At 43.5% G+C, this 22,134-nt stretch overlaps 1 protein-coding gene across 2 annotated transcripts in view; it reads right to left on the reverse strand.

The window, feature by feature from the left end:
• LOC139768930 (uncharacterized) overlaps positions 1 to 22,134 on the reverse strand; it is a 165,123-nt gene that overhangs the window by 104,954 nt on the left and 38,035 nt on the right. For both annotated transcript variants that reach the window (XM_071699594.1, XM_071699601.1), the window contains exon 2: positions 21,980 to 22,028. In XM_071699594.1, coding sequence (XP_071555695.1) covers positions 21,980 to 22,028 — 49 coding nt within the window. The remainder of the gene's footprint in view (positions 1 to 21,979; positions 22,029 to 22,134) is intronic.

The raw sequence follows: 22,134 nt of genomic DNA on the forward strand, positions 1-22,134 counted from the left end.
GGATGTAACAACGTGCAATTTCTGTAACGAAGTAAATCTGAACACATTACGGCTTTTACCACGAGTCGAAGTAAATTACCTCATCATCCGAATGACCTTCATTCATTGCCTCGTTGAGGTGTATATGATTAAACTATGTGCCGGAAAAAAATCGCTCAATCGATCGATTGCATGGCCGACTTTGTAAACGTCTCGACAATCTCCATATATTATGCGGTCAACGGTATCCGGCTCTCTTGTCCTGAATATGCGGGATTGAGATTACATATCCAGAACGTGAGATTGTTTCAGAAAACTGGACGCTTCTTGCCTCAAAATAAGTCGCGTACGATTAGCATCTTGGAGGAGGGAGAAGAGCTTAGAAGTATGTAAAAACAACAGTATTCACACAATCAGAGAAATAAAATACAAACGAATTCAGAAAACTCGTGCGGGCTGATAAGAATTAATAAATCATCGCGTACGTGAAAAACCGTATTTTGTAAGATTATCGCGAAACCTGCAAACCATTTTGTACGCGCATCGTTCTCGCAAAATGATTGTTCATTTGTTCATTAGCACGAGAAACGAGACGCTTCTTACAGCATTCACGACATAATTCTTATAAATTTTAAGCATCGCTATTAGAGAAACGTTATCATAGATGGTGAATTGATACTATAATGCCACGATTTTGGAAATATTTCTAAATAATATCTAATAAGCAAGTACACAATATCTACTGAAGGACTTTGCGTCTAAATATTTGGAAAGATATTAATTTATGTTGTATTACTTTTAAATAAATTCCTTTTTATAAGAATTTCTTTTTGTAAAATAAAAATTACAATTTACGAATACCAAGTTGAATACCAACTATCTGCTTGAATATATAATTATTGCTACCACATGTACATTTCAGTTCGAATATGGCGCGCGCGCGATACTATGATGGTTTATTCGCACAAAACGCGGCCGAGAACGCGCGACCACTCGAAATTTTCCCGCAGCGAAGAAGATACGCGTATCGCGGCGCAAAAACAATGAGCATCCGACACGGTACATATGACTCGGAACGAATTCGCTAATTCGCAGCAACTCCTTAATTACAACACGGGCGAACTCTATTCGCCGACTACCGTTTAGCGCTGCCGGGTATACGTATCCGGGCTCCTATAAATCCGAGGCTGTCCGCCGGCTTAATACCGTGGCGAAATCAATTTACCGTGGGTGGCTGCTATACATATCGGGCCCGTGCTGTAATTAAATTGTTACTTCGGGCGGACCGCACGCCAATCGACATGGGCGGCCACCGAACACCCACACTCGCGCTCCCCGCCGCCGTATTTATGGGCCCTTTATACCCAGAGCGTGTCCTCTATTAATAACGCGGGATATTAATGAATTTGTGAAAGGTATCCCCGCTTTATCCGCGTATCCTGGGAAGATCGCGTGGGTGGAAACGTCGTCGTAGACGCCACGTTAAGTCCCCGCTGTCTCCCTTTCCCATCGTAGCCCTTCGTAGGGATCCTTCTTAAGCGTTCACTTTTTAACGGCCGTGTTTTCCATCAACGTGCGAGCACACCCCGCGTGTGTTTCATTAATGAATATTCGAACGTTTTAGATGGGTGAAATATCGTTCGTGGTAAGAGGTAACGTGTTCGGCCGCGCGTACGTGGTAGTGATCCATGGGCGATGTAAGGGCGCGGAGGTACCTTCGATCGCGGCCATTAATCATCGGGGATAGATGTTGTATAATAATTTATCGATTTCGTGGTATTATGAATGGAAAATTACCGCGATCGATTATGGATTCTCTGCCTCTTGCTCGTACATGGCGATGCAGAGATTATACCGTGGCTTTCTGTGCGTGTTATACCCTCCTATCTTTGTATAATAATAAGAACCAAATAAATCCATATCCGATAAAATACTGCAACACGCGTATCCAAAATGAATCTTTCGTTAACGAGTACCTGACAAATATTTTTAATCATATGAAATATATCACGGATTTTCCTCGCATTAGGTATTCTGTGTGAAGAAAACACGCGACATTCTCCAAGCCCTCCTGACGTCCCTCCGCAAGTTTCTTGCAAAAAGATATTTTTCGATGTGCAACGTTTATTTTTAGTAGCTTATTTTCCGCCGTTAATGAAGAAGCGAGCTATCAGTGTTCTTCTTGGCGGGCGACGTAAAATCACGGTTTTACCTCATACTTGGCACCGCGCGTGCTTTTGCGGTCACCTCGGCCGTTCGTTTACATAAATCTTCGGCAGTGGGAAGCGTACGTTCGTTTCGAAACTCCATTAGCATTCGTAGGGGGACTGTCACGCGTCGCGACGGGAAGAATCGCACGTGTCATAAATATACATACTTCCTTGCTTTTAGCTTATCTGTGCTGCCCGTGGGGCACCCCGAATCCAGAACGTGAGAGGGTTCGGAGTGCCCGGCCACGTCCGATAATTGGTAAGGGTAAGCTCAGTCGAGTGATGTTTGTTTGCTCGACCGTTACATAAATAGAACCGATAACCCGCACCCATTCTCGTATAGGCGCCATAGAGTTCAGTATAAGAATTCCCCGATCCACTATTAAGTATACACGAGTCAGAAAGTTCTTTACAAAGGACTTTACAAAGTAGAAAAATTTGCATTAGTTCTCTTAAAAATATGAAATTGGCTATCATAATACTTATGATTACTAAAAAAGCAATTGAATTGACGGAAATTGTTTTGTCAGTTTATTGTCACGAGTGCACGGAACCGTCGATTATGCTCGTAATTTCAATATATTATCGAAGAAAGTGTGAGAAAAACCGAAACGAAAAAATTCGGCCGCATTACAATCTGCATTTTTCCCGCGACGCGGCCGAGCGCGTTCCCAAGAAGAAACGCCGAGGCGCAACCGCAGGAAACGAAAAGTTCGCGTTATCATTAACTCCGTTTTTCCCCGTGCGTCATCCGTTAGAGAGCCGCGCGAGATCGGCGGCGCAGTTTTTAGCGCGGTTTATCGACCGGATGTCGAGCAGGAGAAACGCTCAACGGCGTGCACGATACCACGCCGTAACATCTTTACTCCGGCTCGCCGTTGATTGGCAGCTGAGCGCTTTGTACTCGCACGACTTCCTGAAAACTTGGTGTATAAATCACGCACGCATCCCGTACAATTTATTCGCCGTAAAGCGGGCCCGCGAGTGTGCGTGAGAAAGTACACGCGAACGCGTGAGGACGCTCTCACGCGACACTGAAAACGATTCGCCCTCTAATATATAATGATGCAGACCATGCACGTCATTTTCTTATCACGTATATAATTCTACAGATATTGACAGACTTATTGAAATTGCAGTCGGAACTCAATCAATGTCACGCATCAACGCCCGCCAATAATGACAAGTTAATTAATCCCCGAGGACTGCGGGAGTATCATCGGTACCCTCGTCCAAGTCCGTATAAAACAGCAAGAAAGAATGCCAGGTGGCGCGGATAAAAAATACCGTTTCTCATTATCATAGCAGCACGGAATGACGAACGTTTTGCGCGTCTCATCCACAATTCCAGCAACATTGTGTTGTCGACGTTTGAGTACGCTCAGGCGCGCGTTCTCACGTAACAGCTAAAAGCAATTACTACGCTTCTTCTTCTTGGCCTGCAAGATCGGTATGCTCGGTATGTAATTTCGTCCGGAAGAACAAATAATCGACAATAAAACGCGTAATAACCGCGCTACGAAGCCGGCACGGACGAAGAAGAACGGAGACAAATTGAACGTCATGACGATTTTGACGTACGGAACAAAAGGTGAAATGAGAATGCGGCGACGCGGATGCGGTTCCTCTTAATTGCTTCTCATCATTAAGTGAATCCTCGCGTCACGCACTCCGCAGTGTTGCAGCAAAAGTAGAAGCGAAAGTTCGACACCGCCGAAGCGTTTCGTGCACCATGACAGATTCATGAGATCGATCCCGGGGCGATTATACAAGCGCACACAGTACTCTCCCGATGAATCTTCTCCTACCCTCTGCCAACGTCACGCAGGCTGAACTTCGAAATTCTCATCGGCGGTGATACACAACGTATAGGCAATCGTTTTAATTCGCCCCACGGCGTGCAATTTAGCGCGTTCCTCGATCATCGGTCGAGCCAGCCTTGTGTCGAATCAAAAATCGCGGACGCCACGTCGTCGGCGGCTAATCGCCCGAGGAATAGCTTTAACGGGAGCTATCTCTCCCTCTCTCGGATATCCACCTGCCGAAAGAGCAATAAAGTGCGAGATTACGCGACCGCCATTAATGCGAGCGCAAAACTAATTAAGTCGGGCGACACGAGATCTCCTCGGGACATTCATGCTCGAGTAATTTCGGTGCCGGTGCCCAAAGAAACGAGAGACGCGCGCGGTCGCGCCGCGAACGTGCGGCTTTAATTATTTATTATTGTACTCGGCTATGTAACGTGTAGGCCCCGCGTTGGCCATTATACGGGGCCAGGTGGTTTCGCCGGATGGATATTAATCGGCCGACGATTTGAAATCCCGGGATCGCCGCGAGGCTATAGATATTCGCGTTCGTGCGCGTTAACAGTAATTACGATCCATTTGTATATCAATGCGCGTATTTGAATAAATTACCAGACGCTCCTTTTTCTGCTTCGAAGGTGGCGGGCTGCCTGCCGTTGTGCGCCAGGGATATTTGTCAAGCTGCTCGCATTCGCTGCGGTCATTTGGGAATCGATGACTCAATTAAAATTCTATATACTAAGCACGGGGCTCAATTAGGCCCGCTTGTGTGCGCTGGCATTTAAATAATGCGAAAAATAAAAGACACGTTTAAATTTGAACGGATCATTTTGTGACGTCTGAAAAATATCTCAGCGCTTATAACGTTAAGAAATAATTCTGTAAATTAATTTATATCCTTTGGACCACTTTTCTAATTTTCCTAACACGCAAGGTCAATTTAGCGATCAATTACCATTGAAAAAAGACCTACCCTGCATTGTGCAAGCGAGAAAGACTGGATCGCACAGCCTCGATTCATGCCAGAAAGAAAGAGAGAAGTAGAGAAAGAGCGCGCCAACTTCCGGCGGTCTGCGTTCCGTCAGCGTTATTATCGGTAGGTTTACCTCTATATCGGACGCCGATGCTCCTCGCATGAAGAAGAATCCGGCAGGGGCTATTCTGCCGATTTGACACAGTTTCACCGTGAAGACAGCTTAAAGGATACCGCGTGAGTTACGACCGCCGGCGGCGGTTATCTCCCGCAGCTGGCATAATAAAATTGAAATCGCATTGTGCCGCGGCACTCCGCGGCCGCGCAGCAATCAACGTTACTTTTATCGTTCAGAGAAACGTTACCGGTCAGCTGGCCTCGGGTAACTACTCGCGCCTTCGTTGCTCGCGTACTCGTCGCTGCCCGTGTTACGAGCTCTACGCACTCGCCTCGTAAAAGCGAAATCTCGTGAAGAATGACGAGTCGATACGCGACGATAAAACGCGTCTCCGCGGCGTCTAATCGCGACTTTATCGTGCCTTTTATAGCGAACGACATTCGCAGCTCGTACCTGTCAAACACAATTTTCGAGGAGAGCACCGCGAACTTTCTATCTCGATGGTCGAAGCTTGTTTACAAGCTTGTAAAACCACGATAATCAACAAAACCAGAATTTTTAAACTTTATTAATATATGGCTATGTTAATCATATTTTCCGTAAGGATATTGCTTCCGCTGTACGGAGATATAAATAGTTGCAGATCTTAACGATCATCGATCTAAATAAAAACGGTGTTACAAACTGAGTAATTGCGATAACGAGAGAACTCTATTTTTTTAAAGAAAGAAGACATTATTCTACAAATAATATCTGATTTAAAAGTTATATCTATGTAAATGCAGTATAGCAAGGAAAGTAGAACGATTTTATTGGTTCCGATATTAACTGCAAGAATTGATCGAATTTCATACATGTTTCCTTACATGTTACGACCATTAGACACAGTGCTGTGAACAACAAAAATGTAATATCTTCATTATTTATAAATCTAATGAAATAAATCAAGATGCCTAAAAAAATTCTTCGATTTTTCATCAACTTGTGAAAGAGACCTACTATCATTTCTGCTTCTAAGTATTTAATTATAAAAGAAGATATTAACTTCAAGGATATACGCTGACAGTGATCGATGATCGATATAATGATCTAACTTATCATTCAAGGAAATGAGGCAGTGTCCGCTACAAAACGTTACCAGCATCTTTATGTCTCCACGTTTTTGTAAAATTTATTATGGCTCGTGTAACTGGCGCTACTACTAATTGCATGATTTATCCTCTTCATTACACAGACTTCCGCGTAACTTATGCATTTAATTTCACTATTTTTTGCTACATCAACGTCGGCCTTGCTGTCAGCGTTTTGCAGCCTTAGATATGCTTGGCTGCACGCAAGAATCACATATGCAAATCGTGCTCCAAAATGTGAACAGGCTAATAATATCTTAATATTTTCGTCAGAAACTGAAGTGTTTTACAAAACGTTATACATGGTGTAGCAAAAAGATCTAAGTCAAAGCAGAAATAACGTAAAATAGACAAGTTATTCATTTATCCTACAAAATATCGATCATTAACGCGTTTTTTCAACTTGTGTCCTAATTTATATTAAAGTAGAATGAAACGATAACGTTTAATCAAAGAACATATGTCATCTTACATATGTCTGCCATTTTATTCTAGCACCGTTAGCTTAAAGAATATAAGTACAACCATTTTTGTAATTCAAACAGGTTTTGCATCGTAACAGGACTACCAATCATGCATTCTGTCGGTGAAATCCAGAACAATTTTTAATGATGTCTTAATATGTTATCGTGCAAATTGCAATCTCCGCGCCGTTACGCGAAGACTTTAATAATCATCTCTCGTCGGATAGATTAATTAACAACGATTAAGGATGATTATTAGTACGCATTCGGGGTTCTCGTTATCACCCTATAAATACATCGGTGGATAATTTTCGTGCATAAATCGCGACAGACCGGTCTTTATGATCGGTAACACCTTCTTCGCAGCTATACGTGCTAGTTTCTACTTGACGGTACCAGATTATAACTCTTCTAGATCATTGGTTACCCAGCCTATCCATTGCTTAGTTCAGCTTAAACAATTATCGATTCGAGTTGTCACATGATTCAAGATCGGTGCTTTCGAAATTGCTTTAGCGAGATTGTACGCGAACCTGTCGGTGTTACTTGTCTAATAAGATGTAATAATTATGGCTAGAATAATGATTACAATATTTTAAACCTAAATAAAACTTGTTTCACTCGTGCGCGAGTTGTAAATTTAACGGGTTGTATTAGTTGAATCATAAATGCGTTATATAAGATATGTCCGTGCACTTCACTAACGTCACCGTAACTGAAATTGTCAAAAGGGATGATTTTGTTGGAAGAACGTAGCTCCTTGAAGCGAAGTGTCAACAAAGAGCGGCTTCCGAGATATAAAAGCTCACTAGTAGCATTGTGTATAAGGGTGTTTAGGGTAGGTAGTGTGAATTTCTCTAAAGGATTGCCAGGACCTGGCGGCGTTCTTGAGGAGTCGTTTCCCATCGTCGGAATAATGCCGGCAAAGGAATTAAGAACCCGTAAAATGGTGCAACGGGCAATAAATGCCTTTTCGCCAGCTGCCCGTGGTACCACCACCCGCTCCATTTCCCCCTCGCCCCTTTCCCAGCAATCCGCCCGCGCCCGCTTTGATTTCCTCTCTATCCAGGATTTAAGAACTGCAATTATTGCAGTTGCATCACCGTAACTTTCATCGTTTTTTTCGAAACGCACGCGATGGCTGGCGGCTGCAGAATTAAGGCTAACTGAATCTCCTCTGAATATTATCGTGTGGCGTTGGAGTCCCGCTGCGTGAAAAATTGAATCGATAACTCGATCCAAATATTTTTACGACGCGTAAATATCCGTAAAGGCAATTATGCGATTATTTAAATCGATTTCACGCGATGTCCATAGCGATATGTTAATTTCCTCCAAAGGCAAAAGATTGAGCGATCAAGAGAGAGCGCGGTGTAATGCCATTATCGGCGCTTTGTCTCATATTCTCGATGCCTATCATTGCGGATGTTATTATTGGTAAGATAATTACGGTCGCACATTATCTCGATCACCGCGACTTTTTGCGCCGACTTTCGCCAAAGGAATACAAAGCGGCGACGAGACGCAAATGCGCGGGTTACGCGGGCGCGAAGTAATTTCAGGGCGAAAGCCCGCAAAAAACTGGCGCAAATTAGTTAGCATAAGGGGAACTGTCAGCTTGATTAACTCTGTACGACGCGGTGCCTCGAGGATAACTGCGACTGCTGCGAAAGCGGTCGGGCACCGGAGCCCCGCAAAAAGCGGGCTTAATTTAATCTACACGACACACTTTCTCGCACCCGGGGCGGAAGTGCCTATTTGCGAGGCGCACAAGGGAGCCGTTTATACGCGACCGGCGTCGCGACGCGACGGCGTATTTCCGCGCGTCTACGTTTCATCGATCAGCCGGACGCGTAGCGGCGACGTGAAAGAAAAGCGACGACGACGTTGCTTGTGATCCTCTCGCGGGGACCCCGGCTACTCACGGAGGTCGCGTCTACCCACAGCACCGTGATTCCCCCTAGGTCGAATTACGGAGGGAACGAAGGGTGGACGATTCGCGCAAAGGGACGACGGACGGAGGACTAATTAATTGCAGCAGCGGAGGAGGGAAGACACAGGATGACATGCTGCGGGAGTCTGGAAGTGGACGGTCGGTAGCTCGTTAAATTTTAGGGACGTGTAGATCGAAGCGACTCCCGTACATTTACACTGAAACGAGCGCGACGTTGGCAGTACGAGCCTGATTGAAATCTATCAGCAAGCGCCTAATTTAATTAGGTGCGCGCTGTGTCTGGTCGTTGCGGGAGAGCGTCCGCTCGGAAGACCCACGACAGTACTTCTGTGCGAGGCGTAATTCCAGTGGCCGGACGTTCGCTTCAAAGGAGAACCCTACGGCTATCTTTGCCTCGGATTTCAATGGAATCAAAATTGCGAGAGAACGCAAACAAATCATCGCTATAATCGTTAATAAAGGACACGCTGATATCACGCACCTCTCTAAAATCATAAAATTTATTTTCTCAGCGTGATGTCGATCGAGGAATTCACGATTGAATTGTTGCATCGACATTTCGCAACTATGCCGTTTTTCCGTACTTTTATCGCACGACGCGCACGAATAATGCGATGCGATTTCGAGTCACGAGCAGGGCTCCCTCGGGAGGGGAAAGGGGTTAAAAATAAGTGGTCTTGCTCGCAAGTTTGGCTCGGGTATGCACGGTTATCCGGCTCGTTTATCGTGAGTCACAAGAGAATCGTCCGATCGCGGTTCCGGGTACACGCGGTCCTCACGTGTCCTCCGCATTGAGCATTCCGGGCCGGTACCCGTGTCACACCGAAATCCTTTTCCTCGGGATATGATTCATTGTTGTACTCGAAGACCACCCAGCGGAGTACAGTGTGCTCTGAAATCCTCGTCGAAGAGAGCCCGAGATCGATACGGCGACGTGCGCCCACGCTCGCTCGCCGCTTGGCAATGGATGATGCACTGTCAGGGGCGGATTGGACCCCTAGATCCAACAGGCTAGGAGCCCTTTTACATATCGACTTGTCAGCTTTAATAGATTTATGTATTGCATAGATCCCTCTCGAGAAGCAGCCTCTCCAGAGTTATATTACGTATTATGCTATTTGAAGTGATGGTAAAAATTTTTTCGTGCCGAGCTCCAACACAATCAATAATATTAGCATGGAATAAAAAGTCCAAAAAAATCAAGATAAACTTGTTCTTTTATTTGTTTAAAACAATACGCGTAATATCAATCACATGGATTATTAAACGAACATGGAGCACGATAAATAATGATATACCAAATAAAAGCTTGAAATTATAACTGTGCTCTCGAATAAAAGTTATTTTTCTTAAGCTGAATCCGCCCCTGTGCATCACACATAGTGAAATGACAGACCTACCTGGAAGCAATCGATACAAAAGATATCGGAATAATCTCGCGGCGCCGGCCGAATTAGAGATCCAGCGAGTCTTTAATTGAACGTCTGAATAATGATAGCTGATCGCGCGATACGACTGTCCAGTCGTCACAAGCACGGCAGTCTTCCTTTCCGAGACCCTGGGTTGTCTGCATCAATATTCAAATAGTCCGACTGGCCCCTTAATTAAACACGACAGAATTCTGCCCCATATTCGGATTTTAAATTCGAAAACAGATTCAGAAATTATAGTTATTTGTGGAGCCAGAATATCTGCATTTTCTCGACGTTCATTATACATATCTTTTCGAATATATTTAAACGATATCTTTTGCATAGATAAATTTCGATAAAAAGATACATCTCGCGATTATAAATCATACAAACGAAGAAGAATGAAGCGCGCGCGAGTAAATTATTTATCGACGATGATAGTCTGCTTGATATCTCGATCAGCGTCACAATTATGGCCGTTAGAGATAAGTGATTGTGCTTTCTTCGCAAATTCATCATTGACACGTGAAATAATTGATAGCTCCGCGTTTTATGTTCGTCGATTGTATCAAGATGACGAGAAACCGATAGCCTTCAACGTACTAAGACGTACTTTATCGAATATCTGAATCTATGCTTGTACTTGACACAATAAAAAAATACGCGAATTGTTATACTACATAAAACACACCTTCCTATCAAATGTAAACGCGAATACTGAAAGTAAAATTATTTCCTAATTTTTGTCAAAGTTAATAGATATATATTTAAAAATACAAATTTATCTAAAACTGCAGAACTTTCAGATAAGTTACATTACAGCAATTAATAATAAAGGAGCAGAAAAAGCTGTAATCGTCGCGGAAACAATAACGCGCTTAATTGGTATGTCGACAGTTAATAGCTGGCGACCAATTCTTTGATTTTCCTTATCCGCGCGACACACGGCGTAACAGGATCGGTTAAAGAAATACAAAAGAATCCCGCGCTCGAGATACCACGCCGCGCGATTGTCAGCGAGATGAAAAACGAGAATTTTCACGGCGATTGCACGGGGATATTGCAAAAAGCGGAAGCTCCGCTAACCTTGATTCTTTCTGGACGAGAATGCCGCGTTGCTCAGCGCATGTCCACGGCTGATGGCCGAGAGGCATCGTCGCTGTCCGACGAAGCAATTACCGGCCTGTTATCGACGTAGACAAAAAACGGTATGCGAGATGACCGTTAACGGGCATTACGGCTGGAATCGTCAGCGATTCTTAATGAAATCAACATGATGGGTGGCTGCCCCAATCCGGGCATAATCCAATCGTACATTGAATTGAAACTGACCAGAATCGAACGACAGTCGGCGACCGGATAATCACTGACCACGAGAGACATTTGCGTGAATCATTTTCCCTTCCAGAGCTGTAACGAGCGACGAAACGAGAGACGAAGACTTCTACCTTACGCTCATTAGCATCTGGCGCAATTTCGGCGTTAATTTATATCGCGTCCCGTGGCGCGCATCCCGCAGCGCCTTTAATTCCAAAATTAATCTCCGATTGAGCACGGTCGATTAATCGGGAATCGAAAGTACGCTACTGAAGGAAATGGTTACGTAAACGCTGTTCTCGAAACGCTAAACAGAATTCAGCGGTGTCAACGATGCGTGACGACAATGACAAATGAACGAGTTGCGAGTGATAGATGGATATCGGAACCTTAATGACCGACGGACGCCGAATGCAACAACATCATCGAGCGCCACTCTATTATTAAACGCGCGAAGCAAATTTCGAAACTCCGTATGTCCTCGATGTAACAAGTCCCAGAGCGTCATTAATTCTACATTTAATTTATATGCGGATTTAATGCACTCTATCAATCATTATTACATATAAAAAGGCATAAGTTTCTATCTTTTGTTAATATATAATCTTCTATTAATTACTGTATCAAGAAGTCTAGACTTCACTTTAATGATGTCGAGATATTTCCCGCAACTGGTAGTATTAAATAATATCGAAAGACAGATCCGACAGGTGTTCGAACTTCCTACATCGATTACTATGCGCCATTTACCGGGCCGTAGCGTAGGTGTTGTGCTAAAAAGATCACTGGTCACGTCCGCGACAGCATTCAACATCAGGATTCAGAGTCGTCATCCTGTCGTCCGAGCGAGCTGCGACTTTCATTTATCACCGCCGGCATCATCCATCTCTCGCAGCTGGAAATCTCTATTTGCATCCGCGTCTTATCTGGCGTCAGGTTGAATCGCGCGGACGACAACGACGGCGCATCGCGAATCAACCACGCGAGTCCTCATAATGCTCCGTCGCATAACGAATCGTTCGGAAATTAACGGTCTACCGTGCCTGCCGGTACCGCCCCGTCATCCGGTAATGGTAATGCGGTAATACGCTTTCCTTTCTCGTTAAAGTGTGATTTAAGCGTCTCGTCCCGAGGGACGTTATGGATGAACGTGCGACGCGCGCGGTGCGCGAATGCGAATTGCAACTCGTGTTGTTCGATATACAGGCTGATTCCCTCGCGGTAATTTTCTCGCGCGTCCATGCGTAAATAAGCCTCGGCTGAATGCGGCGATGCGATCAGGATGACATTCGTCTTGCCATTTGTCAAACGCTAACCATTGCCATTGAGTTATCGGTCGCGCGAATCAAACTGGAAATCCGATTTTCACATTTGAAAATTCCTGAGGAATTGCAATAAGTACGATTTGTCGCGAGTAAGGGCCATTCTACAGTACGTCGCAAACGACGGCAACTGTTAGTTGAAAAGTGTTATTTCCGGTTGCGCTTGTCAGTTGCGGTTGTCAAAAGAGGGTTGGCGAACTTTTAACTTTTTTGGCAACAGCAACTGGCAATCGGCAATCAGAAATAACACTTTTCAACTAGGTAGTAGCTGCCATCGTTCGCGACGTATTGTAGAATGGCCCTAAAACTCACTCTCTCCGATAAAATTGTACCTTTATTTTCTTCTTCAATCATCGTGCTAAAGGCAGGAAAAGACAGGGTAATTTCGCGCGGCACGTAAGAACGTTCTGTACGTGCGCGTCATTTCGCGCGGCACGCTTGATTACGTATATGTTATAGAGAGAGAGTGGCACATGTACCACGCGCAGGAAGGATCCGAAATTTTCGGTCGGCTCGACATGCGAGCGGCCGAATCGTCGAAGATTCATGTTATACGACAGACTTCGTCTTGAAAAGCGATTACATACGGTTCTCGGATTCAAAGAAAACCGGTCGCGCGCGCCGGCGAAAGTTGCCCGTTAATGCTCGCGATCTCGTGATACCGCACGGTAGATTAACTCGTAATTGCGTTCATTATCGTAGGATTCGATTCGGGAGTTTGAGGACGCGCGAGACCCGTGCTCGGCGTATGCGGAAGGCGTACCTTACATGACATCGAAATTAGCATTAATTAATAAGTACAAGATTATATTTCTTGTTTCGTGAGCGCCTCCGACTTACATCAGAGGAAGACACATATTTTATCTCGCGACAAGCATCCCAACTCTTTTGAATGAAACCCGATTATCGGCTATAAAACTCTTATCTCGAAAATATCAATATCACAGAGTTAATATTCATCGTTTATCAGTTCTATTCATAATATTGGAAAAATTAACCTTTGTTGTTTGTTAATACCTTCGTTCCAACAGTACGCTCACGCATTTAACTTAAGATAGCGCACGGTTTATCGGCGTCATACGGCGACATATTTCCAACTACTTGCTCACATTGGCGGCAATAACTTTCCATCGCTGATTATCTTCTCGAAGAGTACATAGAAGACGGTACATCGAAGCTTTCCATCGCAACGCAAACAGATTCCTAATACCCGCACGTCTGTTTACCGATCTGCCACGAGCGACTCGGCTGTAGTTGACATTTAATTTCAACTTCGATCGAAGGTCATACGAAAAATAATTATCTCGTGTATTCTGATTATCCGTCCGAGTCAACAATTCCCCCTGGCAATAAAAGATAACCGCTTAGAGTGACACGGCTCGAGGAGGCGATAATTTATAAGGATACCTTCCTTCTCTTACGAGGGTAACCTCACTTTAATATTAATGGCTACTCCTCAACTCAGCCAAGATTAATAGTAGACGTTCGAGATCGTTCTGCTTATAGGTACGTTCTAGAGCGTGCTAGCGCGAGCGGTACGGGATGCAAAGTAACCGACCGACGTCGCGTGTAGCTTAGGACATCGGTGATTTCGGGACAATGATTGACGGGCAGCTGCTCTTTCGGCGTATAACTTCATCGATTACTCGACGAGGTTGCCAGCCACGCTGACCTAACGTGCCGGTTCGGTCGTCCACGACTACAGTAGAAAAAAAGTTTCGATTTCATAACCAATGATTACTTTTAGGAACTTTAATGGTGTGACCATTACTCTTGCTCACACTTGCCTTCTGTAATTTAATACATCGACAGAAAGTGCCGCTTCATATAACGTAATTCGGAGTTAGTCTCGTGACTTTGGAATATGTATAAATATATGCATGTTAACTTATTTCCTTATTTTAGTTATTAATTTATCTCCTGTAAAAAAGAAATGCGCGAGGTGACGTAACGTGAAAAGCAGTGCTGAACGAATTAAATTCGTGCCAGGACAACCCTTGTATGCAAAAAAAAAAGACTTTCGGAGACAATGGAGCCCTCACACGTGGACGGTAACGTAAAGTTCGCGTATATCCGCCTGGTATCTATTCATAGAGTCGCGACCGGTCGAAAATACGAAGGCAGAAAAAGAAGCGGTCGTTCGCAGGCAGCACGTGGGAATTGGTCGAGGCACGTGCCTCGAATCGGTCCCAGGCCAACTCGTGGCGAGGATCGAACTATTTCCGCGTGACGAGGAAATTGTTTTCGGGGCGTCCCGACGCTGCGGGAGACGATCCGCCGAGGCAGTCTATCCCCTCGCAGCGGGTGTTGACCATCGCGTGTGGACTCGCATCTCTCATTCGAATTAAGCCTATTGCCGGTCTTCGCAACGAACCGCAGAAGGGATTCGGAAAAAGGGAATATTTTTCGGACGAACGATCAGTCTGTAGGCAAGAATCGAAACTGTCTGGAGAGAACGATTATCGTCATTCATTGTTGTCGACGTTTCTCGTGTAAACGCATGAACCTACGTCTTTTGTGTCTTGCAAAGTAATGATAATTTAATAAACCACAAATTTACACAATAATGATTATCGTTATATCAAATAGAATGGTCATTCTAAGTCGCACACGCGAAAGAAAATTCGTATAAACGAGAAACGTTGTAATAAAAGCAATATACATTCCAAGAAAACGTGTTGGCGGAGAAAAGAAAAATGGTAGTCACGACCGTCGGTCGATCATTCGGTCCCCGGCCGGACAAGGCGGATGGAAATGGATTGAGATTCTGCTCAGATGACACTCGGGAACCTGCAAAATGTATTAGCCTGCGGTGCAAAAAAATCGTGACTATTTCTAGTCCTTGAGGGTTGAGCTAAGAGTTCAGGCTCATCAGGCGGCCGGCAGGTGTGAGTTCGAGATGTTGAAAAAAGTTCGCTTGCCTGCGGAACTAGACAGGATCGTCGAACGAAACGTTTTGAATGTTAGCAGACTACGCGAGTAATAAAAGTACCAGCGATAGTACCGCAAAATATAATTGCGTAATGGCATATTCGACGCAACCGCGTAATTAGTGTCGGATTGGACGAACCATGGAGGTAGCTCCGAGAACTCTCTGCGATCAATAAAAATACGACACGATCGTATCCGGGAGCAAGTCATTATTTTAAGTGATCGAATGAATAATGTATAATTCATATCTTTCTTTTAACATTTTGCAGTGTACTTGTAACATTCTATATATATTTATAGGAAACTCTGTATATTAAAAATATAATATCTTTTAAAACAATATCTGCAGTTTTCTTTTTAAATTTACATATATCTAATACAATTGCGTATTTCATTATATTCTCATTGATATCTATGTATAACGAAACCAAGGAAAAAACCTTAAGCTATTGATAATCTTTTATCATAAATGCATCCGCACATGCAAACTGGAGTCAGTGTAATAGGCTGTTTGCTGACGTAATGCAGTCTGTTTGAACAGTCAACGAACAGAAGAAGTCGTTTCTCCGTTTGTCACCGAAAGGAAGGAAAGTGTGGACAATTTTGTAAATCGGAGATTGCAGCGTGATCCTTCGTAATTTCGCGGTGCAATTCGTTTTGAGATGGTCATGCGGTGACTATCGTCACTTGATGAAGAAATGAGAAAGAAAAAAAAATCAAGAGAAACCCGAGAGAGAAGAGAGAGAGCTGTAAGAATTTTTTTTCGCTCACGATTATTATTGAAATGCCTTCTCTGATGGCGTGGACAGTGAAACGCCCGTTGCATCGTCGCCAGATTGCACCGTCACGTTGATTACGCAAAATTAAAAAGGCGGCTATCATGATGCGTCCGTAAGAAAAGTACAAACAGATTGAAAGCGTTTATTCGTCTCGTCGAAGAATACCTTCCAGAAGCCGCCAACTGTCCGTGCGAATAATTGAGACGCGGAACGAGCCGGGGAACTAGATTGAGAATTCGCGTAATAGCCCATTTGCCACGGTAATGTAATTTGTAGCTGAACGTTAAGAGAGATTGCGCGCGCCGTCGTTCTTTTTTTTTCTCTCTTCATCGCGCTCGTAAGAAGACCCGCACAGCGTGTAAATTATTGGTACTAACGCGAGTCTCCTTTAATTCCGCAGACCACTTACTCGCAAAGTATTCATGCGCGGCGATCTGCTCGATAGCCAATGAAAGGTAGGGGAATGTAAGAAGCAAGAACGGCAATTATTCTGACGTGCCTCTTTGTCGTGCTATTACATTGCGATCCTCACCAATGTTCCAGCTATAGTATCTTCATTTTCATTATCTGTACTCGTGAGCGTCATGAAAATGTTTTCTGTGAAGACAATTTCACAGACAATTCTAAAGTAGAGAGAAACAGTATTAAATAATTAAAAAAATTAATAAGTTGCTAATGTATTGTATCAAATGTAACTGATATACACGTATATATATATATAGTTTTTGTTGCAAGAAATATAGCAGACATGTTAAAGATCGAAGTAGATCGGTTTCTTTTAACAACCGCGAAGCAATTTGCAACAAATTAGAACAGCCGCATTATGGTAATTGCCAATTAAGATTTTGTAGCGCAATGTATTCCGTATAATGACACCGGAGCGCGTAAAGAGTTAAAATTGGCACCCTGAGGGACCGGCATGATCCACGAAAACCCCGTCGGGCCTGCTAGAGACGCGGATGCGAAACGTCAAACGATCGTGGCTGATTCATTTAACGTCGCGCGGACGATCCCGCCAATAATGGGGATCGCGAGCGCAAGCACGCAACAACACGAGTACAGAACTAGTTTCAAGAATTTCTTAATGGGGCACCTGCCGCTATAATGTAAGGCATTCGGAGCGCTGAGCGTGTTCCTGCTCTAATTCCATATGCGAGAGAAATAACAGGAACGATATAACTAGTCCAGTCTGCATGAGCTCGTAAAGCATGCTGATAAAGCGGCAGCGGCACGAATTAACGTGAATGCACGTGATAATATTTATTTGACACACGGCGCAACATATTACTCATCTGTCACGTACCCAGCTATAACGTAACCGATTTATAAATCGATTTCTTCATATATATTTTTTTAGCACGACGCATACTTTGATATAAATATATATGCATTTCATGTGCAACGTTTGACGCCTGAAATGCGTGGATAGAAAAAAGGATGACGAAGACGTTAAAATAAATATAAAAATTACTAGTTTGCCTTTTCGACCAGCCTTGATTATTTTCGCGTGAGATTAGCGTCCTGACGATTTGCCAAACCACTTACTCGATCCTAATATTCCTTTATTTAAACCTATCAAACCTTTAAACCTAACACCAAAAAATATACTGATCTGATCCTGCGGTTTGGACACAACTCCGCTAGAGTCTCGCCGCGAAATTCGTCTCGGTCCGGTGACTACGAATAGTCTGAATCCTTTTTCTTCTCTCGCATTTCGCGATATTCCGTTTCACCTGCCGAAAAATGGCGCAGATGGGTCGGCGAGGGGTACAGACGTCGGCCGACATCCTAAGATCCTAGGCATTTGCTAGTTTAGGTTTTTACCGGTCTCCAGACAGGCCTGACGAAATCGGTGTATCTGCTAATACCTTCTACGGGCAAGGATCACCTGCCGCTTCCTCGTTCGTCCTTGGATAATTGCACCCATCAAGATACACCGTCCGTCGCGTTGGCAGGCAGATCCCACAATGTGGTCAAGATTTATCGAGCCAGAATGGATCGAAACACACACAACAACTTTGAGGATTTAAAGTTTCCGATGAAGACCAAGAAACCTCACTTCATAAATTAACCGCATAATTTAAAATTAAAATTGCTTATACAATTTTTATTTTATTATTAAATTAATTTTTCAATTAATGTCCAAATTTAAATTAGTTTATGCATTTAGTAGTTATGTAAATATAAAAATAGACAATTAAATAATTTTGAATAAAATAAGAAATGCCTACAATGAAATGTAGCACCTGGATTGTAATTAAGCACGTGTCCATTAAATCGGCTGGTGCTGATCAGCGTAATTCGGCAATTATATTTAATTATCGAGAACGATACGCGTTGACGCTTACGTAAGGCTAATTAAAAAAGAAAACATGCAATTTCTCGTAAATTAAGCGAAATTTTCGCCGCGGGACATTATACCGGCGCGCAACCTGTTCCTCAGCGCTTGAATTATCACGCAAGTATAAAAAATCTGAAACGGAGATTATTTATTCGCGGTAATTTAACTTAACGAGATCGTAAACTCTCCGTTAAGTTTTATTATCTGCGTATAAAATAGGTGGCAAAGTACTTATTGAAAAACTTTATCTCGATTAAATAACTGAGTTAAGAATTTTAATGATGAAAAAGCGTTTGTACGAATTTGAAACATATGTACTTGTATATAAGATGTTATTTCTAGCATCAGCACTAGAGTCCTGCTTGCAATCCGCGAAAGCATAATCTATATATTTATATAATTCTTTTATATAAATACACAAGAAGTCTTCTCTCTCGTCTTTCCTCGTTTTAAAGAAATTTAATAAGGAAAATTTCAAGTTTTAAAAGATAAGAGAATACAAAATGTAAGAAAGAGTGTAAAATTCCTATGCAGACCCAACCAAGAAATATTTATATGCTTTTGTGTCCAAAGCAATCTTCTTTGACCCGAGATTTTCTCTCGAGATCGTGCGACTTCTTCCGCGAATTCGCCGCAGCGATTAACCGCTGCGCCACTTTTTCACCAGCGTCATGCCGGTCCACCTGCAGATGACAATCTGTTGTGAGGAGGCGCGGCGGAATTCCTCCCTCGTCTCTCTTTCCGCTTTTGCTGGTCGCCATACGGCGCGCGGTTATGCCAAAGGGAGAGAGGAGAGGAGGGGATGGAGAAAGAGAGAGATTTAAAATCTCGGCCGGGCGGTCCGAGCGGTGCCTGTACCGTTATTTCGCAGCATGAAGCGCGTGCCCGGCGTCAGCACGATCTCGACTGGGCCTACTCTTAATCCCGGAGGATGCCGCCTCACCGAGATTACAAAGGATAAAAGACTCAGAGCAGTGAACCCCCGTGTCGAGGGGCAACCGGAAAAGCCGACGTGGGCTTCGCAGCCGCGCTTCGCAAACCGGGGGGACCACCTGTTGGGAGAAAGCGCGCGTTTATCGATCACGTTTTCCTGAAACGTGAGTTGCGATACTTTCGGAGGATTTGCAGCGAGTCTGCGTTACGAAACGCATGCAAGAGATCTCGCGGTTGAGCTGTTGTGTATCTCTTGCAACAGCAACGTCTCGGTAATAAAAAAGAAAAACGTTTGACGCGACGATTGTATTAAAAAGCAGTTCTGAGATTATAGAAATACTCACTCAATAATTCATCGCGTATTATCTAGATTTTTGTCGATGGGGGAAAATGGAAAAAATGACAAATTATACCCACGTCGTGTAACAAGAATTCCTCAACCTCGCATCGCGGTACATACCTAAGTGCAAACTTGTTCGCATCGCGCGATCGCAAACGTTTCATTACGGGAACAGGCATCGATAATCAAAATATTCGGTACCTTCGACGGGAACCGATCTGAAAGAAATTACTATCGTCCGCGAACGGCGGAGTGAAAGCCGAGGAATTTCGCGATCGAGCCTTGATTTCTGGTCGGTCGATCGCTCGAAGTGCTACGTGCGCGAGTAATGGGCAGGGGTAACAACTCGAGTAATCTGCCTACGCAATTTTACTGGATCAGCTCGAGGCAGCTCTTACTCGCTCCGTTTTGCCGCCTGCCCTGCCTGCCTCCTCCTCGCCTAAGCAGGGCTTGTGGCGTTGCACGTTTCATTTGCACGAACGCTCGTGGCGGCCCCGCAAGTTTGTGCGTGCAAAAGTCAGCGTGAAGTCGTAACGACCGGGTCGACCCGTGGAGGCTGGACACGCACGTTGTGGCCGCCGGGTTCTCCTACACGTATGCGGGTTCGTCCACTGTGGCGTGCAGTAAATCTCTTTGCGAAAAAAAAATGTCTCGATCGCGCGCCAGCATTACGGTGTAACGACGAGATATTCTCTAGCTTTTTCTCGCAATTGATTATCGGCCTTTGATCGTTATTCTGTTAATTGGTAACGATATCGGATGACATCCTCGTTTATTCGTGCGAAATGGAAAAGGCAATTTATTCTGTATTGAATTGAGATCTTGATATATGTATTCTAATGTATTTGCCTTCACAAGGCAATATGAATAAAAAAATTGCGCATGAAATTGCACGAGTAAATGGTGGTAAAACGTGATTTGCCGAGATTAAGGTAAGGAGTAAAATATTCTTGAAACCGCGCGTGGCGAAATGAGGACTCGCGTAATCTCCTCGAGACGACCGCGCAAAAAAAACACGTACGTTACAGCCAAAACACGTATAATATAACGAAGTTTGTTATTTCACCGGAATATTTTCAACGTGGTCTTTCATAAAATTCCTACATATGTGAAACCGTAATGATTGAAAAACACGATCTATAATTAATAATTAGAGATTATTATATAAAAATGCACCATCATTTTAAAAACCAATATAGCAACGAAAAACTCTGGTTAGTCGAAATCGTAAAGCAATATGTTCTAGCAATTAATTCTGTCGACGTACAGGTAAAATATACATTTACCTGAAATTTTTACCTCATATTTAATAACAAATAATTTCACTCTAATTATAGCAAAAGTTGACTGTACCTATCAAGTCTCTTCTAAACATTAAAGTTTTTTCTTCTGTTATAACATGTGTTCAATTTATAATATTGCTACAAATCACAAGTTGCCCTACAGCGTTCTCAGTTGTGTTATTTGCCCGAGCAAAGGTGTGCAATAAAAGTAATAAAAGGATTTGCTGAAATCTATGGTGACGGTTGTATACTGCGAAATCTTAACGAATGAGACAGAAGCAGATGTGGCGACGAGCGAGATAATTCGCCTCTTTCTCTTCGTGGCGAAGACGCAAAGTGGAACCTGTCGCTAACGAACCGGTAAAACAACGACGCACCCGTAACACGCATAAAGTCCGATGGAAACGAAGAATCGTAAAGTTCCCAACGGGCAGGGACATTAAAATCAAGAGACCGTACATTAGTGCAAGGGTAATGAGCGCCCTGCGGCCAAGTGCGTTACCGGAAAATAACTCGTACAGCGCCACGATCGAATTAGTTTTCATATCGCTCGACTCGAACTTGTTAAGCGCGACTTACACCATCAGAAAATTGGCGCATCGATAAGATAAAATTCACGTTAAAATAACGGCAGAGCTGATCCCCAGTAAAAAATTGCATATGGAATATAATTTGATTCTTGACTCACCGAAGCTGATCCCGTGATATCCTTCTACCTTCATCATGCACCGAGTCACCTACGACATAGAAAAGGAAGATTGATATATCAGAAAAATATTATAAAAATACATAATTATATATTATATTGGAAATATTATACTAAAATTATCCTTATATTTTTGT

This window comes from Temnothorax nylanderi, unplaced genomic scaffold (assembly GCF_030848795.1).
Source record: "Temnothorax nylanderi isolate EJ_2023f unplaced genomic scaffold, tnyl_v1.0 TNYL_tig0002_pilon, whole genome shotgun sequence".
Lineage (NCBI taxonomy): Eukaryota > Metazoa > Arthropoda > Insecta > Hymenoptera > Formicidae > Temnothorax > Temnothorax nylanderi.